This window comes from Macrobrachium nipponense, chromosome 35 (genome assembly GCF_015104395.2).
Source record: "Macrobrachium nipponense isolate FS-2020 chromosome 35, ASM1510439v2, whole genome shotgun sequence".
Taxonomy (NCBI): domain Eukaryota; kingdom Metazoa; phylum Arthropoda; class Malacostraca; order Decapoda; family Palaemonidae; genus Macrobrachium; species Macrobrachium nipponense.
This window is the reverse complement of record NC_061096.1, coordinates 43,630,564-43,655,563: the sequence shown is the minus strand read 5'-3', so window position 1 is coordinate 43,655,563 and position 25,000 is coordinate 43,630,564. Positions and strand designations below refer to the sequence as shown.

Genomic DNA, 25,000 nt, shown 5'->3' with positions numbered 1-25,000 from the left:
ATACTGTCCGTGGGAACGCAAAATATATATATATAAGCTAGGATCTTTTTTTTATTAAGGAGGTTTTTGAAAAACAACGTACCGAAATATAAAACGAAATATGAAATCAAGAGAGACGAATCGGGAACAAAAACTATCGTTCACAAATTCAACAAGGATGGTCGTTCCAATAATAAATATAATACCTTTTTGGATGGGCCATGAATAAGAAGGATACACATATAGTATATATATATACACATATACATACACAAACACATCATTAAGAAATCACAGTAGATGCACGTGACTTCATTAAGTAAGCGAATATCACAGGAAAGACAAAAGCGCTTGGATTTTTGCCTATCATTTTCCTGTGGTATTCGCTTATATATGTGTATGTATATATAGATATATATATATATATATATATTATTTATATATATATGTATATATGTATATTATATATATATATATATGTATCATATATATATATATATATATATATATATATATATATATATATTAGTATATACATGTGTCAAATATTTATGTGACTGCTGTGAATACATGTGTGCATATTGATACATAACGTATGCAAAGCACTGCAAGCAAACAAGCAAAGAGGTGATTCACATCTGGACTATACGAAGCGTGAAATCGAGTCCCGGTGACAGATCATGCAAAGAAGAAGAAGACGAAGAAGAAGAAGACGAAGAAGAAGAAGAAGACGAAGAAGAGAGGAGTCATTGGGGCAAAACGGAGCGAAACGAGGTCACGCGACATTTTCAGAAAGAAAAAAAAAATAATAAAAATAAAATAAAAATATGATCGTGACGTATCTCCCGTCTTTGGAGACTTTCCTTTCTCGGGAGGGGATACACATAAAAATTCTGTATTATAATTACAGCTGGGTTCTCTCTTCTTCTCTCTCTCTCTCTCTCTCTCTCTTCTCCTCTCTTCACTCTCTCTCTCGCTCTTCTTCTCTCTCTCTCTCTCTCTCTCTCTCAGCGGGGCATAAATTACACACATCTCAAGACAAGGCGGCCAGTTTGCAGAAACGCTCTCCGGAGGGAGAGTGTGGAGCAACGGCGGAGGAAAATGAAGAAATTTCGGCTCGTCTATTTCATAAAAAAAATATGCAGGAATGCGAGTTGTGCCTCGAGGAGAGTTTGCTGATGCCGCCGACATGGCGATGGTGATGTGTTGAGAGGCTGCTCGACTTGTTTCAGGCTGAAGATTCTCTAGACGGGCGCCTCCAAATGTTATGGATACACTTCGAGAAGAAGAATTATAGGTATACATAGTACATGCATACGCGGATACATACATACATACATGCATATATATGTATGTATGTATGTACTATATATATATATATATATATATATATATATATATATATATAATATATATATATTCACACGCAAGATTACACACATTAAAACACAGAGTATTCACTCTCAATGTTATCAATGGATATTTCTATAAATCTTAAAACAATGAATTCTATATTATTTTTTCTTTGTAGTCCAAATAAAAGTAAAATGAAGAGAGAGAGAGAGAGAGAGAGAGAGAACGCGACTTCCTCTACACTGCACTTATGCATAATAAACACATACTTATACCCGTTCCAGCCTCCAACTAGTCATTGCCCAATTGAGAAAATAATTGATTCCGATGCAACCTGGCACTATTCCCCTGATCCTCCCATACGCTAAAGCCCCATTTCGGGAACACCTTCCCGAGGGGAACATCTTCCTGCGGGAACATTTCCGCATCTGGGAGGTCCAGTTATCCAGGTGGCACACACACACAGGAATCTCTCACCCGGTTACGTTGTGGCACTCCTTGCCCTCAGGTAACCTGAGGTCACCTTTAAGAAAATCACCTGACCTCTCCTTACCTACCCATCCCTTCTCCTCCTCCTCCTCTTCTCTGTGACCCAGAATGACTTTCGACAGGTTCTTTACGTTTGTTTGGCCAAGGTTACTGGATAATGAGATGGAGAACCGGCTGACGGTTACGCTTATAAATACAAACTGCAACTGACTTGTTAGCGTCACAACCCGTCCGTTCGGCCGTCTGTACACAACAGAGTGAGTTTCGCGCGTTTCAGTTACTCGCGAGGGAAGTCTGCTATGACTGTTATTCATTTGTTTATATAGTATCTAAGAGCTTTTACTCGAGAGAATATTTACGCTTAGTTTACATAAGACTGAATAGCTTTTATTGGAGTACATATTCACATTTGATATATCTGCTACGCTTAAGTTTTCAGCTGCTCCATAAAGATACGTTGCTACTTTACAAAGCAACGCAAGTATTTCTTTAGAACAATATAGTAGAATGAGGTATCTATCTATTTATCTATCGGTCTGTCTGTCTGTCTGTCTATCTATCTATCTATCTATCTATATATATATATATATGTATATATATATACACACATATATAGATATACGCACATAATTAATATATATTATATATATATATATGGTATATGTATATATATATATATATAATATATATATATATATATATTGGTTAACTACAACAGGGTAATACGTGACGAATAAGGTTAACATAAACACCAATAATCAGTACACTGCACGTACAAAGAAACAGATCATAGCTGCAATATTACAAATATGTGAAGCGCACGAAGTGGAACACTTCTCTTCCACTTCAAAAACATTACGAATATGAAATGAAACACTTCTTCGCTTCACTCCCACTTCCATTCTGCAATGACCTATGTCTCTTTTTTGTATTTCTGTTCGCGTTAATGAAATAAAGCCAGAGGAAGAAGGAAATGAATTATAGTAACCGCGACATAGTGTAGAAGAGTTTAAAAGAAAGCTAGACAAAATCCTTAGGACACTGTGAATGTACAGTAAAACCTGCTCCTACAGATAAGTGAACACACGATGTCTCCTCGCATGGACTAACAAGCCTTTGAGACATCCTAATCCTTGTAACTCCTTGTCATATATGACGCTCAAGGCAGGTGAGTTGGTCCCATGTCTAGGAAATTCGGGGAAATGTAGTAATTAGTCTGATGGGAAATTCGTTTTGAAATTTCGTTGGCTTTCCCAAGAGATATTTCCGGAATTTAAATGTCTTTGTTATTTATCTTGAATGCAACAGTGAGCGTAGAAGGTAATTATTATTATTATTATTATTATTATTATTATTATTATTATTATTATTATTATCCTTTACACTTTTACATGTACTATTAATAATACTATTAATAATAACATTATTACAGGTATTATTATTATTTGCAATATATAAATAAAAAAGAGAAGACCAAGATGACATTTGTAAAACAGGAGAGAGAGAGAGAGAGAGAGAGAGAGAGAGAGAGAGAGAGAGACCTTACCTTACCTTACAGACCTTACAGTTCGTTCGGGTTGCCCCAGGTCCCTCAGTGTGAGGCACCTCTAATGTCTACCAGAGAGTTGCTAGTACATCTTCCGGTATATTTTGCATCTTCCAATCTTGGATGGTCTGGGATGCAGTTTAGATATTTGTCGAGCTTATTCTTAAACACATCTACGCTCTATCCTGATATATTCCTCAGATGAGCTGGCAACGCATTGAATAGACGCTGCATTATCGATGCTGGTGCGTAGTGGATTAATGTCCTGTGTGCTTTCCTTATTTTTCCTGGTATAGTTTTGGGCACTATTAATCTACCTCTGCTTGCTCTTTCTGATATTTTTAGTTCCATGATGTTTTCTGCTATTCCTTCTATCTGTTTCCATGCCTGAATTATCATGTAGCGTTCTCTCTCCTTTCTAGACTATATAATTTTAAGGATTGTAGGTCTTTCCCAGTAGTCAAGGTCTTTAACTTCTTCGATTCTAGCTGTAAAGGACCTTTGTACACTCTCTATTTGTGCAATATCCTTTTGATAGTGTGGGTACCATATCATATTGCAATATTCAAGTGGACTACGAACATATGTTTTATAAAGCATAATCATGTGTTCATCTTTTCTTGTTTTGAAGTGCCGTAACAACATTCCCATTTTTGCTTTACATTTTGCCAACAGAATTGCTATTTGATCATTGCATAACATGTTCCTATTCATCATCACACCAAGGTCTTTAACTGCTTCCTTATTTGTGATTGTCTCATTATTAGGTCCCTTATATGCATATAGCTTTCTTTCTCTGTCTCCATAATTTATTGATTCAAATTTATCAGAGTTAAATACCATCCTATTTACCTCTGCCCAATCATATACTTTGTTAAGGTCTCTTTGTAGAGCGTTCCTATCTTCATCACAAGTAATTTCTACTTATTCTTGTGTCATCTGCGAAACCACTCACTACCGAATCCTTAACATTACTGTCTATGTCTTCAATCATAATAACAAACAGTATTACAGCTAACACCGTACCTTGTGGCACACCGCATATTACCTTGGCTTCATCCGATTTCTCGTCGTTTGCAATAACTATCTGTTTTCTGTTGTGTAAAAATTCTTTTAACCATCTTCCTACTTTATCCACGATATTGTGTTTTCTAATTTTCTTCGCTAATATATTATGGTCTACTTTGTCAAAAGCTTTTGCAAAGTCTAGATAAACCACATCTGTTTCATTTCCGCTTTTCATATTTTTGAATATGTTCTCACGGTGGACTAACAGTTGGGTTTGTGTACTTTTTCCGGGTACGAAACCATGTTGTCCTTTATTAAACAAATTATTTTTTATTAAATGTTTCATAATATTTTTCTTCATTACCCTTTCATACACTTTCATAATATGTGATGTTAGACTCACAGGCCTATAATTACTTGCCTCTAGTCTTGATCCACTTTTGAAAGTAGGGGTAATATATGCTAATTTGTGCTCATCATAAATCTTGCCTGTATCTACACTTTGTCTTAATAATATTGCAAGTGGCTTTGCGATAGAATGAACTACTTTCTTTAACAAAATAGCAGGCACTCCATCAGGCCCTGCAGCAGCTCCATTTTTAATTTCATTAATAGCCTGCACAATATCAGCTTCATTAATATCTATGTCAGCTAAATATTCACTATTTTCATCCCTTACTTCTATATCATTTATCTTCATTATCTATTCTAGGGGTGAATTCTCTCTCTTATATCGTTCTGCCAATATGTTGCAAATTTTTCCTTTTTTCCATTCGTTAATCTCCCTTCAATCTTAGAGGGCCTATTCTATTCTTCTTTTATTCATCTTCTTCGCATATGAGTATAATAGTTTGAGGTTTTGCTTGATATTTAATAGGGTTTTTTCTTCCAAGTCCCTTTTTTCATTTTCTTTTGATTATATAATCTTTTGTTCTGCATTTTCCATCTAACTTTTTAGTTCTATAACTTTCCATGCATTTTTTTTCTTTTGCAAGACTTTTTTCCACTTTCTGATTTTCTGGAACAAGATCCTTCTGTCTCTTGGTATGCATGACTGATGTTTACTTTTCTTCTTCGGTATATATTTATCCACTATTTTCTCTAATATTTTATATAATATCTCCGTATTTACCCTTATGTCATCACTTACGAAAATCTTATCCCAATCTTTGTTTAATTCTTCATTTATTTCTGACCATTTTATATTTTTACTGTAGAAGTTATATTTTCCATATCCTTCCCACTTTTTCATTTCTTGCTTATCTCTGTTTTCACTTTCTTTGGAGTGGACTGTTAATTCTATGACATTATGGTCTGAAATACTCGCATTATAAACTATTATTTCTTTAACATAATTCACCTCGTTCACAAATACTAGGTCTAAAGTATTTTCCTTTCTTGTTGGCAGGTGATTTATTTGTTGAATGTTGTATTCTAGTAGCATATCTAATAGCTTTTCGAATTGCCTCTTATCTTCTGCACTACTATTACTCTCTTTTTTATATGTATAAGTACATCCACAATCTCCTATTCGTTCTTTCCAGTCTACGAAAGGAAAGTTGAAGTCTCCAGATAGGAGAATAGTCCAGTCCTTGTGATTTCTACATATATCATCCAATTTTTCTATTATTAAGTCAAACTCTTTAGTATTAGGAGGTCTATATATTACTATGTTCATTAATTTTTCAGATTCAAATTCTACCGCTATTAGTTCACATTCTGAGTTACTATATTTCTCATATATTTTTCCTTGTTTTTTGTCTTTCCCATATATTGCGGTTCCCCCTTGATTCATATTTTTTCTATCTGATCTATAAGTTTGGAACCCTTTTATTTGATCATCATTCCCAGTCTCTTGGGAATACCAGGTTTCACTTATATTCATTATATCTATTTTCTTTTCAATTTGGGTTAGTTCTTCTAAGTACTCTATTTTTCTTTTTGAGTTACTCGTAACTAAACCCTGCGCATTCATCACTATGATGGTTTGCGTGTTTTCTCCTTCATTTAATATTGGTAATAATAAGGATTTCCCATGTCTCCTTTCCTGTTCTGGTATGTTGTTCTTTTTTTTCATTTCCAGGAAAATTCTGACATTAAAAAATCCAACTTTTCCATAATATTTGTTCTTACTTCATCATAATTATTCATTTTGTGTCTGAATCTGCAATTTTCTCCATATCTGCAATATCCTCTTGCATAATAAAAACAGTTATTATCTCTTGAGTAGAATCTTGGAGATGAGAGACAGAGAGAATAATACTGACTTTTACGTATCCCTCGTGAAAAAATATATATAGATAGATAGATAGATAGATACTACACATATTCTACCTATTTTCATAAATATATTTTCTTGAGGATTACAGAAAACTGTATTTTATAACTACAGCAGTTGCTCTCTCTCTCTCTCTCTCTCTCTCTCTCTCTCTCTCTCTCTCTCTCTCTCTCTCTCTCTTATGTTTTTTGCAAATGCCATCGAGGTCTTCCCATTATTTCTTTTGTTGAATTGCCACAGTTAACACAGCAACAGCAATAAAAATATTAATAAAAATATATATTATATTATATGTATATGTGTATGTGCGTGTGTGTGTGTACAGAACACAAAGTCAGAGTCAATTTCAAACGAATTAATTCAAGCAAATCGATTTGCCCTCGGGAAATCAAGACACAATAAATCATCCACCGATTAGTATTCTTGTCGAAAAGTATGGCGCTCACAATTCGCAAGATGAAAAAAAAAAAAATAATACGACCTCCCTCCTATTATCCTGCTTATTTCCCCGTTCTTCTTCTTTCAACTATTCCGTTCGTGATTTCCAGTTGCTTTACTCGGCAAGGCTTTGATTAGGAAATTTTACAAGCGTTCGATCGTTCTCCTTTACGTTTTCTCAAAATGTATACTTACTATGTTCATGAACATACAATTATTCAAACTTCCATAGAATATGGTGTTCATTTGAAAGAGGTAACAGAATGTAGTGGGATATTATTATTATTATTATTATTTATTTATTTATTATTATTATTATTAATTATTATTATTTATTATTATTATTATTAAGAAGATGAACCCCTATTCATGTGGAACAAGCCTACAAAATGGGCCATTAACTTTAAATTCAAGCTTCCACAGAATATATACGGCGTTTATTTGAAAGCAGTAGTAGATTAACACATTCATAAATAAACAGATACAAATATTAAGCAAATGATCAAAATACAAGGAGATTTAGGGAAGTAGTGATGCGTTGCGTCTTTGTATAAACTTCTGAGGCTCCGAATCCGCCTATGCAAGCCATGTAACTTTTTACGAGAAATGAAAATCAGTCTGAACAAATATCTGTCCTTGTAAAGCCCCATGGCTCATGATAGATGATGACAAAACAACGGCGAACGGAAGCCGGAGATCTAACACACTTTCTTCCTTTGTTTGACCAGTGTCGCAAACAAACAACGCTTTGTGTGTGTGCGTGTGGGTGTGTGTGTGTGTCCTGGTGCATGATCAGACCTTCCTGGAAGTCAATGGCTCAGATAATAAAAGGAAGGTCCTCGAAAATAAACATCGTTAGGTTGAATTTATAAGCGGGATGTCTGCTTGGGAGATACTGTTGTATGTTGACATTCAGGGGGATCATTTGCCTTCTCTGATTAGAATTCAATTCTTCTTCTTGCTAAAGATACAAGCTTCCTTCTTTTAGTGGCTTTCCAAAGGCTTTTATTGTTGCTATTATAAACTTCCGACAGTCATGGACACACAACCGTCACTGCTTCTCCTGAATATGTTGCAACGTCTATTAATCTTTGACTGCTATAAGAATTTAATGCTCTTTTTTTTCGCAGTTTCAGAAATGGATCGGATACTCCACATCATTGCTATGGGTAAGGAATTCTATGTTCGACTAAACAGAATAATGTCATATATAACATGTTAAAATGCATATGTATACTTTTAAGTAATGTGCATACATTCTCACCCCACCAGCATAAAAGTACAGCATAATTTAACATACACAGCCTTGTTGTATATATCAACTAATAATCAACAAAACGGTTTAGCTTGAATTAAGTTTCAATCTCAACATTTCAGCCGTTGTGATCGCGGGTGTTAGTGCCCAGGACGGCTACAGTTACGATTACCCAAACAGCTACGATTACCCAAACGACCCTTCATCCGGAGCGGCCTCAGGAGGTCGGGGCCAAGAAGGGAACGACGACCCTTTACAAGTCAGTAGTCAGAAATGTTTTCTGATCTTGGCAATGTCAGTGTGGGTTGTGCCTTTTGGAAATATCCTGTCCAGTTTACTAATTTATTTTTGTCAGTTTCCTTTAAATGACTTCACGGTTTTGAGTAATATCTATTTAAGTAAGTCACTTTGAAATATTTCAGTTTTATACCAGACATTCCCCAATCAAGATCTGCACAAACTACTCAGGTGTCTACCTTCAAAATCTTGCAGATGTTGGCCGAAGCAATTCCCGGTGGCGGTGTTCCAGGACAGGACTACCCAATTTTGGCCAACGCCCCAAACACAGGATTTACTTGTCTCAACCAACCTGTACCAGGGTATTATGCAGATACTGCTCCCGAGGCTGGTTGTCAGGTGTTCTACATCTGTCAGTTTGATGGCCGCCAAGATGCTTTCTTGTGTCCCAATGGGACCATCTTCAACCAACAGTATTTTGTCTGTGACTGGTGGTATAATGTGGACTGCTCAGCCACTGAACAGTTCATTAGCCTAAATGCTGACATTGGCAAAGTTCCCGCAAGCAATGAGGCAAACGCTCCTGGTCAACAGTCCTCAGCCCCAAATCAGCAACGACCACAAGGGGCGTCTCCCTCCACTCCTGGTCAACAGTATTCAACCCCCAATCAGCAACGACCACAAGGTGTGTCTCCCTCAGCTCCTGGTCAACAGTACTCAGCTCCCAACCAGCAAAGACCACAAGGGTCGTCTCCATCAGCTCCTGGTCAACAGTACTCAGCCCCCAATCAGCAAAGACCACAAGGAGCGTCTCCATCAGCTCCTGGTCAGCAGTACTCAGCTCCCAACCAGCAAAGACCGCAAGGGTCGTCTCCATCAGCTCCTGGTCAACAGTACTCAGCCCCGAATCAGCAACGACCACAAGGGGCGTCTCCATCAGCTCCTGGTCAACAGTATTCAACCCCCAATCAGCAACGACCACAAGGTGTGTCTCCCTCAGCTCCTGGTCAACAGTACTCAGCTCCCAACCAGCAAAGACCACAAGGGTCGTCTCCATCAGCTCCTGGTCAACAGTACTCAGCCCCCAATCAGCAAAGACCACAAGGAGCGTCTCCATCAGCTCCTGGTCAGCAGTACTCAGCTCCCAACCAGCAAAGACCGCAAGGGTCGTCTCCATCAGCTCCTGGTCAACAGTACTCAGCCCCGAATCAGCAACGACCACAAGGTGGGTCTCCCTCCGCTCCCAGTCAACAGTACTCAGCCCCCAATCAGCAAAGACCACAAGGAGCGTCTCCATCAGCTCCTGGTCAGCAGTACTCAGCCCCAAATCAGCAACGACCACAAGGTGGGTCTCTCTCAGTTCCTGGTCAGCAGTACTCAGCCCCAAATCAGCAACGACCACAAGGGGCGTCTCCATCAGCTCCTGGTCAACAGTACTCAGCCCCAATCAGCAACGACCACAAGGGGCATCTCCTTCAGCTCCTGGTCAACAGTACTCAGCCCCCAATCAGCAACGACCACAAGGGGCGTCTCCATCAGCTCCCTGGTTCTAACCCCCAACAACAGTACTCTCAGCGTTCCCCCAACAGAACTCAGCAACAGACCACAAGGGACATCTCCCTCAGCTCCTGGTCAACAGTACTCAGCCCCCATCAGCAACGACGCCCCAATCCTTATCAAGGACCCCAATCGGCTGTCGTCCATCAGCTCCTGGTCAAACTATGTAACTCTCAGGCCTCCCCCAATCAGCAACGACCACAAGGGACATCTCCTTCCGCCTCCTGGTCAACATACTACTACACCCAATCAGCACGACCACAAGGGGGCCCAATCTCCTTCCGCTCCAGTACTAACAGCACCTAATCAACAAGACCACAAGGGCAATCTCCTTCAGCTCCTGGTCAACAGTACTCAGCACCCAATCAACAACGACCACAAGGCATCTCCTTCAGCTCCTGGTCAACAGTACTCAGCACCAAATCAGCAGCAACAACAAGGGACATCTCCTTCAGCTCCTGGTCAACAGTACTCTACACCCAATCAGCAGCGACCACAAGGGGAGCCTATACTATTTCCTGGTCAACAGTACTCAGCACCTAATCAGCAGCAACCACAAGGGACATCTCCTTCAGCTCCTGGTCAACAGTACTCAGTACCCAACCAACAAAGACCACAACTAATGTCTCCATCAGCTCCTGGTCAACAATACTCTGTACCCACGCAGCAACGACCACAAGGGTCATCTACTTCAGCTCCTGGTCAACAGTACTCTGCACCTAATCAACAAGGACCACAAGGGGCATCTCCTTCAGCTCCTGGTCAACAGTACTCTGCACCCAATCAACAAGGACCACAAGGGGCATCTCCTTCAGCTCCTGGTCAACAGTACTCTGCACCCAATCAGCAAGGACAACAGGGAGCATCTCCTTCAGCTCCTGGTCAGCAGTACTCAGCCCCGAATCAGCAACGACCACAAGGGGCGTCTCCAGCAGCTCGTAGTCTACAGTTCTCAGCACCTAGTCAAGAACGACAGTCAATGACACCTCCTAGTCAGCTGTATTCACCAACAAATAAGCAGCAGCAGGCAATGGACCCTCCTAGTCAATATTACAGTATGCCTAACCCCTGAGCTGTTTACTGTATGATACAGAGTTTTTTCGAGCTGCAAGATGTCAGGATCTACCTCGAATGAAAAAAATCGCAGCATGATGTGTTTCTGCACTTTATAATCAAACATACTGTGCTCACACTGGGGCTTACTTCCCTTCTACCGAATGACGTTCCTCAAATATAGGAAAGTAGGGTTATCACCTCATCTACGACGAGTTTATTTATTGTATATAAAAATATTTGCCTGAAGAAGTGTTTTCCTCACCTGAGCCATCAATACTGCATAAACTGCACCTAACTGTCATGAAGTCCTTAAACATATTTATTCATATGTTATTGTACGAATGACCTATCGACATTAAATTCGCTATACCTTTAGAATAACACCCAAATAGAGTTACGATTGACAATTGCACCTACCCAGACTAGGATTCGAATCCATGCATTTTTAACCAAAGTATTGAAAAAAAAATCAAAGAATAGAAGCAAATATCGATGTATATACCGTATATGTGTGTCTACACAAAGCAGTGGGCTTCAACATATACATCAGAGTAACATAACTTCAGAACTTCATTCGTTTTAATCAGATGATCAAAAGTGAGTTAAAAAAAAAAACTTCTCTTACACAAGAAAAGCCACATCTGGGGATCTAAAATACGCTGTTATTATAAAAGCGGATTTTGGATGATCGAACCTAGCAAGAAGATGAATGGAATGAAATAAGGGAACCTGTCAAGGGATTAAAGAAAAACCTATAATTCTACTCTCTCTCTTTCTCTCATGAATAAAGAAAATCCATCTATCACCAAAATTAAAAAACCTTTCTCTCTCTCTCTCTCTCTCTCCCTATACTAACTCTTAAGATTGAAAATGTCTATCCAGCGTTAACTTTTAATAAAAAAATGTACACACACACAACACACACACACACACCACACCACACACACATATATATATATATATTAATATATAAATATATCTATATATATATATATATATATATATATAATATACCTATATGTAAGACAGTAAACGACAAATGCCAAGCGTACCGTAACCCTCAATCACTCCAAAGCAGGCAAAGGTCATCACAAGGACCCGGATTTGAGAGAGAGAGAGAGAGAAGTCAATACGAAATTTCTATAATCCTGAAGCAGGGGGTCATGAATTCGTAGCGGTGTGAATCTCGGGTTAAAATAACCTCCTGCTCCCACCCCTCCCTTCTCCCGACCTCCCCAGGGGAACGTGACGATGAATATCTCCGGTGATAATAACGCCCTTTGACGTATTGCCGGATGGCATGACGATTCTCTGCTGCTGACGAAGGCGACGACGGTTTCCAGAATTTGCAAAAAGAAAAGGACGGCGACTTCGGAATGTTAATTCGTAACACATCTCAATACTTTTTTTATATATACATTAATAGTTATGTAAGTCTGGAAATAATAGTAGTGACATATAAGCTCTCTTCTCTCTCTCTCTCTCTCTCTCTCTCTCTCTCTATATATATATATATATAATATATATATATATATATATATGTGTGTGTGTGTGTGTGTGCGTGTGTGTGTGTGTGTGTGTGCGTGTAGAGAGAGAGAGAAGAGAGAGAGAGATAGAGAGAGATAGAGAGAGTCATTATTCAGTTAAGACTTAGAAAAGCAAGTATTTATATATATATATATATATATATATATAATATATATATATATATATATATATATATGTATATGTATGTACATATATACACATGTCGTAAATAACTTTTAGTCGAATATATGGATTTTGCAATCTATTGCATTTGCCAGGGAACATATAATTTTGCTCCTAATACCCGTACTGTACCACCACAAATGGTCACGTAATTGATACACAGCTTCTGACATTAAAGTTCACGTTTCTCTTGTATCATGCAGATCTCGAATACAGCAAATTTCTTCAAATTACATATGTTTTATTTCTTTCTCTGTACCGCTATTAAATATACGACAACTGTCCACATATTTCCTCTCTTTGGTTTGTGACCCCATTTAAACGCTAAAATTGAGTATCCCCTTCCCCTTTTTAAACCTTGTTGTGACCCCAGTTAAATATACAAATGTTATTCATATTTCTTCTACTTTTTCTGGTTGAGACTCCGATTCAATTCAGACGTAAATTCCGCCCGATCTTTCCCGTTTCGTGACCCTAATTCTAAATAAATACAAGTAGTTCTTCCGCACCCCTTCCTCTCTCTCTCTCTCTCTCTCTCTCTCTCTCTCTCTCCTTACTTCCAAGAAACACCAATATTGCTGCTCTTAAGTAACTGTGGCTACTACACTAAATTTTGATCTCTCTCTCTCTCTCTCTCTCTCTCTCTCTCTCTCTTTACTTCCAAGAAACACCAATATTTCTGCTCTTAAGTAACTGTGGCTACTACACTAAATTTCATGATCTCCCTGCCTCAAAATGAGGACTCTCTCTCTCTCTCTCTCTCTCTCTCTCTCTCTCTCTCTCTCTCTCTCCTTCTTGGAAAACACCAATATCGCTGCTCTTGAGTACCTGTGACTACTATACTAAATTTTATGATCTCCCAGTCTCAAAATGAAGACTCTCTCTCTCTCTTTCTCTCTTTCTCTCTCTCTCTCTCTCTCTCTCAGAGTCTTTCCTGGACCAACCTAAAGAGAGGGGTCATAAGTCTCTCTGTCATAAGCACTCACCCACATGACATTTAATGTTTAATTCGTCCGCCGACAGAGGACAGCACTAACAACAGCGCGCTTTCCCCACTAATCCTACTCATGCGGCCTGAGCATGTAAGCATAACCACAACCCGGCAATTATTCCTGATCTCACTTATTTTCTCGGCCGTTTTGCTACTGCTTCCATCAATTAGACGCTAATGAATACGGAGGAGTCGTTAATTGCTGGGAATGATTCCTTAGTTTACAGTTATTGCAGAGTGAGGAGATAAAAGCGGGTTTAACGGCTGTAATTGGACATGACAACGAAATGCATCACACAGGCATTTAAGGGCAGCTCGTTAAGATGTGTTGGCCATCTTCGTTAGTAGGAATTCTCAGGTGAGAATCTGACTATATAAAATTTAGGTTCTTGATTGTTTACGCTCTTCATTTATGACAATATTTCTTCTTCTTTCTCTTTTATCTTTATAATTAGTTTTGTCCCTTTCCTTCATAACAGTAATAGCAGCATCCTACATTACAATTAATTATCCAGCCTGAATCTGTAGAGGAAGATGAGTTAAATCACTTATACGTTTTGATGACTATATTCCATTATTGCAAATAAATGAATGTGAAATTAACTGAGTAAAATAATTAAAATTGTCGATTTCAGTCTTTGCAATATAATATATATATATACACACACACACAATATATATATATATATAAATATATATCTTACATATAAGCGTGTGTATGTATGTGTGGGTGGGAAAAAGATAATGTGTTAATATGATTTTGGTTAAAAGATGAAACTAAAATGGTTATGACAAATCATAAGTATTATGAAAAGGGTTACAAAAGGAGGTTGTTCCTCTATACAATGAATACTTTCATATTTCTTTACATTCACAATATATAAATATGTGTGCATATGTGTGTGTGTGTATGTCTTTGTGTATAAATGGTAAATAAACCCGAGTTAAAAGAATACAATGCCGGAAACCGCATAAAAATCATTCAAATATCATGCATACATCTTTTTATTACAACAAAAAATTAATTACAGGAAATAAGAATCAGCTTACCTACTCGTACTGCTGCAGCACAGAATTTTAGGAATTATATGAGATTAAAACAACATGGAGATGGATAATAATTTATTTGTTCAATACCATATAAAAGTACATATATAATATATTTATATGTGCTGTACATATTATATAGAATATTCATCAATAATAGTTATCTATATTATATATCACAAGGGGCTATCTGGGACATTCCGTAATAAATGAAATTAAGAATGGCATACATAACCCTACTGAGGGCGACTATAGAAACCGCTAGGGGGCGCGGGCGTCCCTTCATCTTGCCGTACCTCCGGGGCGGTGTACAGCTGGCCTGGGGCAGCAACCTCACTCCTGGAGGAGGCATCAGTTTCTTCTAACACCTTCCCGATGTCGGCGTTAAGTCTGACGAAGTCCCCAGAGGCGGCGCAGTCCACGTTGAACCACCAGTCGCAGACGAAGTACTGCTGGTTGAAGACGGTGCCGTTGGGGCAGAGGAAGGAGTCCTGGTGGCCGTCGAACTGGCAGATGTGGAAGACCTGACACTTGGCTTCGTCAGCGACGTCAGCGTAGTATCCTGGGAACTCCTGCTCTTCGCATTTGAATCCTGTGTCAGGGACTGACGACAGGATTGGGTAATCTTCCCCAGGGACGCCGCCCCCTGGGATAAGGGCGGCCAGGACTGTCAGGGGGTCTTCTTGCTCTTCGACGACAGCGGATTCCTCCGCCCTCAGGTCAGGGGCACCGTAGGCATTGCTGGGCACAGGTAACTGATAACCGTTTTGGCAGTTGACGATACCCAGCATGGCTTATGTGAAGAAAATGGATTTATGTAACTAGATTGAAAAATAATTAGGTACTATTAAGTGCACTAATAATATAATGTGCACTAACAACATAATGTGCACTAATGATGCTGAACTCCAACTTCACTTACACAATATACAGTAAAGATGACAAATATGGACCTAAGGCCATGTAGTGACAAGGGCATCCAAAAAATGTGGAGAATTCGAGAAGTTAAAAGGGCATTCTGGTTATTAAAATTTCATCTGTATTTGGTAATAAATTAGTTGATTGCTTTTTGACTCACGGCAAGAGGATATCAAGTCTCTAAAACTGTTTTTATTATTAAACGAAACATACAAACCAATCTAACAAAAATAACTCAATTTTTATTATGAAGAGTAGATGAAATCTGTCATGAGCTAAATAAAATACGTTTGAATATGCGCACCATCTTCTATATACAAGAACCCAACATGAAAACCGCTCATTACAAAACTCACCCAATATCAAAATTGACTTAGGAAAAACCATCGCAATCGCTAATAAGAAGAAAACAAGACAGAAAACAGGAGGATGCAAGAAAAGATGCGTTCCGCTGCAGGAGACGATCGGATTCGGTGTGTGATAGCAGATGACTCTGGCTGCCTCTATATAGTACACCAGTCTGTGTGGAAAAGGGGAAATCAAATAAAAGAAGAAGAAGAAGAAGAAGAAGATGGGAGGAGGAATAAGAGACGAAATCATCCCTTTCCCTTTGGCCTTCTGCCCATTTCAAGGATGCCCTCGAATTCTAATTCTCTCTCTCTCTCTCTCTCTCTCTCTCTCTCTCTCTCTCTCTCTCTCTCTCTTCTCGTCCAATTCCAGATGAAGGGAAAGTGGCTGAATTTAAAAATCATGTACTGGACAATCGGTGCAAATTATGTTTGGACAGCAAGAGGCTGAACTGTCACACCTTTATTTATAAAGTTCCGTGTGTGTGTGTGTGTGTGTGTGTGTGAGTGTGTGTGTGTGTGTGTATTATGTATTTATTAATATATATGTAATGGCCTCGGTCCCATTCTTCAAGCAGAGGCCTGTTGCGCATTTAACTGAAAATTCGTAACCTATTGAATAGAGATGAGCAAAGGGAATTCATTGTCAGGTGCTTCGGATGCGACAGAATTTAATAATCAAATAGAAATGGAACTAAATAAGAAAGTATTGTATTTCATGATGAAAAATATGTACAATTAAATACGAAAAATTAAGCGCATTATATTACATTACTCAGGCATACGTATACAGAGAAACCACACACACAAAAATATAATAAGTATTAACACTGAGCGTTCCATAGATCCCCTCACGGCAGGAACCACGTTTGTTATGATCCACCAAATAAAGTAACAACAAACAATATCCCTTCTGAACAACATGAAACTATATGAATGATATTATGAGACAAAAAAAAAAATGTAAATTACCTTCTCAGACACAAAATAAATGTAAATTCCCTTCTGAGACAAAACTGAATGTATTGCCTTCTGAGACACAACACTTAGTGAATTGCTTTCTGAGACACGAAACTGAAACGAATTACCTTCTGAAAAACGAAACTGAGTATATTACTTCCTGAGATAAAGAAAAAAAGTTATTTACCTTCTGAGACACAAAACTGAGTGAATTACCTTCTGGGACACTAAATTTAATGGATTACCTTCTGAATCACAATACTGAACTACGTACTTACCCTTTGGAACACCAAACTGAGAGAATTACCTTCTGAGACACAATACTGAGTGAATTACCTTCAGACATAAAACTGAGTGAATTACCTTCTGAGACACAAAACTTGCATTCTAAGACACGAAATTGGTTGAATTGCCTTCTGAGACACAAATCTGAGTGAATTATCTTCTGATATAAAAAAGTGAATTACCTTCTGAGATCAAAATAACTAAGTTAATTACCTTCTGTGCCACAAAACTGAGCCAATAACCTTCTGAGACACAAAACTAAGTCAGTTAAATTCAGATACAAAACTAAGTCAATTACCTTCTGAGACACAAAACTAAGTCAGTTAAATTCAGATACAAAACTAAGTCAATTACCTTCTGAAACACAAAAATGAGTGAATTACCCTCTGAGACACAAAATTTAGTCAATTACCTTCAGAGACACAGAACAACAAGCGAACGATTCCCATGGGAGCACCTTAACAGAGCTGAATGTGACACAATAAAATACTTAACAGAGTTTTAACAGCCACATATCAAAGTGATAATAATGAATTACCCAACACCACAGAATCCCAACAGACATAATTTTGTCCAAGTGACTGACCACAACGAAATGGAGAGAACGGATGCTCTGGGGAGAAGTGTTTTGAAGTACACGTTAGATTGAAGATTACTTTTTTTTCTGAAGGGGAATAAAAGAGGATGGGCTCTGCCATTAGTTATATCCATTTCAGTAATGAGAGAAGTGAAGCGTAAGGTCAACCATCTTTTACTACAACGACCTGGTTTGACGTCAATGTATATCGAAGGAGCTAAAACAATAATCATGATGTTACCAACAATTCAACAACATTGCAACAAATATTATTATTATTATTATTATTATTATTATTATTATTATTATTATTATTATTATTATTATTATTATTATTATTAACGGTTCAGTGAACACAGTGAAGCAAGTCAAAATGTTGGACTCCAAGAATGAAAACCCGAATTAAGCACAAATCATTGTGGAATCTCTGAATAATTGCACAATTGCTATGATAGAACTCCACTTAGTGACTGAAAAACGCCAAAATATTGTTAATTACTCATATTTTAAGTTAGAAGACATTAAATAAAAAATACTGTGATGAAACGTTTGATAATATATATATTTATCTCATATTCCTGTAATAACATACGCATATGGCCTCGAACCCCCTATATTCTTAGTGAACATGGAACAAAGACACAAGGACTTGAAAGAAACAATACACAATGGCATGAAAGATATAAGGAGACAAAGAACAAGAGGGAAACATGAACCAAGGATACAAAGACAAGAGAGAAACAAGAAACAAGGAAATGAAGACAAGAAAGAAACAAGTACACAAAGAAAAGGAGGAGTAACGGACACAAAGACAAGAAAGAAACAAAAAAGAAGGAAACAAAGACGCAAAGACTAAAAAGAAACAAGGACACAAAGACAAGAAAGAAACACAAGACACGCAAAGAAGCCTCCAGCCTTCTTACAAGGAGACAAACTGTTACACGACTTCTCCTTGACAAAGCTAAATGTACTTTCAACGAAATGCAATGGTCCAGCCCTTCCTTAATGAGCGAAGGATACGTAGCAACGCAGACGAGGCTGTTACCAGGTGCTTTAGGAGAGAGAGAGAGAGAGGCTGCATACGATTTCCGAGAAAATCGGAAAATAGATTCCACAGTTTATAAGTTCTTTATCCGGAGAGAGAGAGAGAGAGAGAGAGAGAGAGAGAGAGAGAGAGAGAGAGAGAGAGAGAGAGAGCTCAGTGCCCAAGCAACGGACTGTCGAGGAGCGTCCGCTTGTCCGTCACATAAAAAAAATCCTTTAAAAGATTATATCAAAATCCGCTTTAATTTTAGATGACGAATAACCGCCAGCCATCAGTCGCAAACTTCCCTGAATATAAATGCATCATGAAAGTTCGTTTAATATAAATATCGATTACGAAGTTCCTTAAAGAAGCAGTCTGCATATTAACGCTCGTACTCTTGCGCGCGCGCACACACACATAAACACATGCGTTCCTGAAGACGTTTCGAAATTGAAGTGAAGTACCTCGTTTTAATTATTAGATGAATGACGCGTAGTATCTACGTTGCAGTTCGTAAATCTAGACAGACAGACGGATAGATAGACAGATAGATAGACAGATAAATAGATAAATATAAACGTTCCAGGCAACTGAAGACGAGCAGAGTGTTAAGGTCAGAATGTACATCAGTTATCACGCGTCAATGTGAGTATGCGTATTAATCGTTCGATTAGTGTGATGTGCATTTAAATATTTTGCTGCCGATTAACAGGAATTTACAGATCTGCCCCATGGATTAATTTGTTCTTATTGCAATAGCTTATTTACTTTTTAATAATATTACAAAAATGAAACTCATCACTTGGATTTCTTAATCAAGGATACAATAAGAAAAATGCTTTTGCAGGACAGCCTCTGACATTTCCAGTTTTACTTACTTCTAGGTCTGTATAATTTCAAGAAGGGGAACATAAATAACTATGCATCTAAACCAGACATCTAACTAAATACCACTACTAAAAGATGTATTACATAATTCCAAAAAATAATCAAATCTGGTTTTGTATATAAATGTCAAAAATAGTGTTCATTACAGACTGTAAACATGACATAAACAAATTGACAAAGACACAATGGTTTTGTTCCGATGTTCAATTTTCTTTCTTGGAATTTTTTTCTTGCTTTTGGAGGTGTTACATTACTTCATTAGCTTCAATCCAGAAATCTGGAAGTGCTCTTAAGCCACCTCCTAATACCTAATACTTCAACTTCAACATTTTTTAGACAGAAAGTTCAAGCGGTTTCCAACTGGTGCACTACAACCTGAAATGAATGATTCTGCCATATTTTGATTACTTATTCGCAGACAGACTTCGTCCAAATCTTGTTGATTTGCAAAAGTTTTAATTCGGTGACTATTTTTAAGCCGGACAAGATCAGATGCTAAGGGGACGAATGAAGATGAAAGGAAAATATCTCGTTCAACTGAACTGGTCAGTCTCATCTCAGCTTTGGACCTTATGTTTCACTGAGACATTCATTCAATTATTAGCCATCTACATCACTTTCACTTTAGTGTTCTGCAAATTTTGAACTAATGTTACGGATGGCCAGGTACCAGTCATCCGGTAAAAAACATTCATCACATATATGATTTAGAAAAAAAGATATATATATATATATAATATATATATATATATATGTATATAATATATATATTATAATATATAGATATATATATATATATATATACATATACATATATATATATATATATATATATATATATATATGTATGTATGTATGTATACACACACACATATATATGTATATATGAATGTATTGTGTTGGACAGGATAAACACATAGTATGCTTGAGGTACTTTTATTCGATGCTCGTAAATAAATATACAAGTAAATCATTTTCGGGATCGAAAACGCTGTGAGAGACAGACTAATTCGTTTCCTATAGTGAAGAAGAAGAAGAAGAAGAAGAAGAAGAAGAAGAAGAAGAAGCTAAAAAATAAAATAAAAATCAGCACGACGAGAATTTCATCTGGTTTTCCATCCTAGTGACAAACCACTATCACAAGACGCCGGGGAAAAGTCGTGGAAAGGGAGTTCGTACAGTTTAAGACCTGCTGGGGGCGCTGTAGAAGCCACTGGGGGTCGTTGGGGGAGGGGGAGGAGGGGCGGGGGTCTCCTGCACCTCGGGAACTCCGTACAGCTGCCCTGGGGCCACGACTTCGCTCTTGGCTGACGCATCAGCCAACTCCTCCATCACCTTCCCGATGTCGGCGTTCAGTCTGACGAAGTCCCCAGAGGCGGCGCAGTCCACGTTGAACCACCAGTCGCAGACGAAGTACTGCTGGTTGAAGACGGTGCCGTTGGGGCAGAGGAAGGAGTCCTGGTGGCCGTCGAACTGGCAGATGTGGAAGACCTGACACTTGGCTTCGTCAGCAGTGTCAGCGTAGTAACCTGGGAACTCCTGGTCTTCGCATTTGAATCCGGTGTCAGGGACTGACGACAGGATGGGGTAATCTTCCCCAGGGACGCCGCCCCCTGGGATAAGGGCGGCCAGGACAGCCAGGGGGTCTTCTTGGTCTTCGACGACGACGGATTCCTCCGCCTTCAGGTCAGGGGCGCCATTGGTGTTGCTGGGCACAGGTAATTCGTAGCCGACCTGACAGTTGGCCACTCCCATCATGGCTGAGAAGGTGATTGATAGCTCAGTGAGACATGATATAGAATTCTTTACAAACTGTTTTCAGGAAAAATAATGAACAAACGATCTATCTATATCTATTTACATAATATATATAATATATATATATATATATATATATATATATATATATATATATATATATAGTATTATATATATGATTATCTGCAAAAAGCCTAATTCAATTATTACACCCACTTCCAAATATTTCTCATACCACTGTAAACCCCAACACCCCCCTCCCCCCCAAAAAAAAAAAAAAAAAAAAAAAAAAAAAAAAAAAAAAAACGCACACACACACAATTGCAAAGCAACACCAACGCAGTTGCAACGCATTTCAAATGTGCAAGTACACCAACAAATCTGAAACTGGTTCTGTTGCAAAGACCCAAATGATGATAATGCAATATTTTTTTTTTTTAACAGACTCACCCAGGAGGGCAATCACCACCAAAGCTTTGAGAGCCATCGTGACTTCGGGAAATCTTTGTAAAGAAGAAGAAGATTCGGACGAGAAGAAAAGGAACAGGATATGATTAGCCTGCCTCGTAGGACGCTCGAAGGAGATGTGTGACGGCTTAGGATACCCACGGTGCCTTTATAGTGCCCGTGGAAGGAGAGAGAAAGAGGTGGAGAAAAGGGCGAGATGATGCAGCTGGCATCCCTTTCCCTTTGACCCTCTCTCTCTCTCTCTCTCTCTCTCTGTCAAGGATGCCCTTGCAGCTCCTCTACGATCCAGATGACCAAGAGGTGGTTGGGTGGTAGCGGTCTATATCAGCATCATCCCCCGCCCCCGGCGGCACCCCAGGTAATTCGTACACTCGACAACGTCAGTTCCAGTTTTCGTTTGGTGGAATCTTGGCCCGTGAAAAAGTCAGTTTACGGAAATGCATTGCAAAGTGGCTTCAAGTATTGGTAATATACACATGCAAATGCAGATGCATACTTTAAATGGATACATCGACTTTTAAGTCACTGAGTAGTTTTGGGGAATCTTGGTCCGATAAAATGATTCACCTTAAAGGAAATGCATTGCAATGCTTATTCTGATGCTGGGCAAATGCAATGCAGAATGCATACTTCAAATGGACAGAATACCCTTCAGTCAGTCAGTGAATGGAAGGTTTAATGGAAATAAAATGTCTCGTGTTGGTTACTTGAAATACATCAAAAGACTTATATTTTAAGTTAGTCTGTGAATGGAAGGTATAATTGAAATAAAATGTCTGATGCTTGTCATATGCACAGGCAAATGCATACTTGAAAATGATAAATAGACCTTTATGTCAATTTGTAAATGGGAGGTTTAATTAAAATAAAAGTGTAAACAATACAGTGAAAAGGTAATATGAAAGTTTGACACGAACTTATAAGTCAGTGTATAACTTGAAGGTTTGGGTAAAATCAAATGTATAACCCTTTACAGTAAAAAATTATATAATAATCTGACGCACTCAACCAAAAGTATGCTTAAAAAAATTACCAATTCACCATAAACAACCACAATATCATTCAAGTTTGAATAAAACAATCACCAAAGGCCATGAAGAAGAATCATAAGAATCTCCAATGAGAATCACACCTCTCAGATATTGGCTAGTCAACCGAACCAATGGGAAGGGGCCACGTCGTTCGAAGTGGTGGGATTGGTCGCCTCTAAGGAATACTGCCAGGTACTTGATCTGAGGTGTATTCTGCCTTCTTCTCTTCCGGTGCCCAGAGAGAGAGAGAGAGGAGAGAGAGAGAGAGAGAGAGAGGCTATGGGAAAATAGCACAAGTGTTAAGCTAGAGAGACAAGAGGAGTGAGAGAGAGAGAGAGAGAGAGAGAGAGAGAGAGAGAGAGAGAGAGACTATGGGAAATAGCACAAGTGTTAAGCTGAGAGAGAGAGAGAACAGAATATATGGGAACTACAACTACACTAAAGCTGAGAGAGAGAGAGAGAGAGAGAGAGAGAGAGAGAGAGAGACGAGCTTTGGTCATCAAACACACTCACAGGAGGCCACAGCCAAAGCACACTCTTACTTTTCATCCCCCGTTCTTCTCTCACTGACCTTCTTTCTCTCTCTTTTTCTCTCTCTTAAAGAAACGAGACTCAAAGAAGGACAGCACTGTTTCCTTAACGAATCGCCAACAGCAAACAGAAGCGAACCTCTTCGCTAACAGTAATAAAAAAGGGCGAAAACCTTTTGCCTCTTCGCTAACAGAAACAGAGAGAGAGAAAAAATGCAAAAGCAGGAAGGTTTGGAAAGGGATCGTGCTAATTTGCTTTCTGCTACGATGCCGACGAGCAATGAATGCCACGCGCTTTTGAGATCGACGCCAAGGGCACGAGGGTCGACTGGAATTTGTTTTATATGTCGGGGATCATCTGTGTCAAGGGAATCTTTGGCACTGAAAAGACGTCTTTGGATGGACGAATAAATAACAATGGGATATTTTATTTGCCTCGTTCTTTGTCAATAGCTCATCCTTCGATGACCGAGTCTCTCTCTCTTTTTCACTATTTCTCTCATCTTCCTCATTCTTCTCACTTACGATCTCCCTTCGTTTCTTTCGACCAATCCTCCTTTATCATCTCTTAGTCTTCCATTTTTCTTGTCTCCATTCTGCCTGGTCTACAAACGGACCCCTGGACTAACCATCGCAGTAAGTTTGTCTCTAATCTCCCTTATTCCCTTCGTTTCCTTCGAGGAAAAGCCTCATTTTCAGTTCTTATTGCTTATTTATTTCTAGTCTCCATTCGGTCTGGTCTACAAAAGGACCCCTGGACTGTCCATTGCAGTAGGTTTTACACTGAAAGGTTTAAACGACTCTTACAGGGTAAAGTAAAGACTAACCCCCCTGCAATAGGCTTTGTATTAAGAGGTATAAATGATTTTCATATATCATCAACACGTAACGACCGGTTTCTTAAAAATTCGAGGTAAAAAATATACCGGAAGCACTTTTATATCCCTACTGTAGTGTTTTGTCCACTGAGGAAGATTATAGGCTGTTAAAAAGAACACAAAACATTATCGCTACTACAATATTTCTACGTCTACTTATCGATTTAATTATCATATTTCTTCCCTACTTCACAATATAAATTCTAAGATATGACTGACAAGATGGCCAACAAAGAAGGCTAGTCATAGATACAATAATTCCACGATGAGCTCAAGATTTATTCCACGGGGACGATAGGACACCCATTTCATGATCTTGTAATGGATGTCTTTGTCCAATCCTTTTCCATTACATGATATTTGCAGTTGATATTTTGTGTAACAGACTA

General features: G+C 38.4%; 3 protein-coding genes and 1 long non-coding RNA gene across 5 annotated transcripts in view; 1 reads left to right on the top strand and 3 right to left on the bottom strand.

Annotated features, from left to right (window-relative positions):
* Window positions 1-25,000, bottom strand: part of LOC135208711 (uncharacterized) — a 165,530-nt gene that overhangs the window by 30,534 nt on the left and 109,996 nt on the right. The gene's annotated exons all lie outside the window — the stretch shown is intronic.
* LOC135208154 (trithorax group protein osa-like) lies at window positions 2,051-11,212 on the top strand. The gene is made up of 5 exons (XM_064240296.1): window positions 2,051-2,078; window positions 8,222-8,260; window positions 8,469-8,605; window positions 8,839-10,129; window positions 10,173-11,212. Exons 2-5 carry the CDS (start codon window positions 8,230-8,232, stop codon window positions 11,210-11,212), a joined length of 2,499 nt encoding a protein of 832 aa, XP_064096366.1. The 5' UTR covers window positions 2,051-2,078; window positions 8,222-8,229.
* LOC135208237 (uncharacterized) lies at window positions 15,007-16,377 on the bottom strand. The gene is made up of 2 exons (XM_064240359.1): window positions 16,219-16,377; window positions 15,007-15,737 (listed from the first exon to the last, which is right to left on the bottom strand). Exons 1-2 carry the CDS (start codon window positions 16,247-16,249, stop codon window positions 15,181-15,183), a joined length of 588 nt encoding a protein of 195 aa, XP_064096429.1. The 5' UTR covers window positions 16,250-16,377; the 3' UTR covers window positions 15,007-15,180.
* LOC135208236 (uncharacterized) lies at window positions 20,867-22,314 on the bottom strand. Its single transcript, XM_064240357.1, has 2 exons — window positions 22,155-22,314; window positions 20,867-21,706 (listed from the first exon to the last, which is right to left on the bottom strand). The coding sequence occupies exons 1-2, from the start codon at window positions 22,189-22,191 to the stop codon at window positions 21,129-21,131; spliced, it is 615 nt and encodes a 204-aa protein (XP_064096427.1). The 5' UTR covers window positions 22,192-22,314; the 3' UTR covers window positions 20,867-21,128.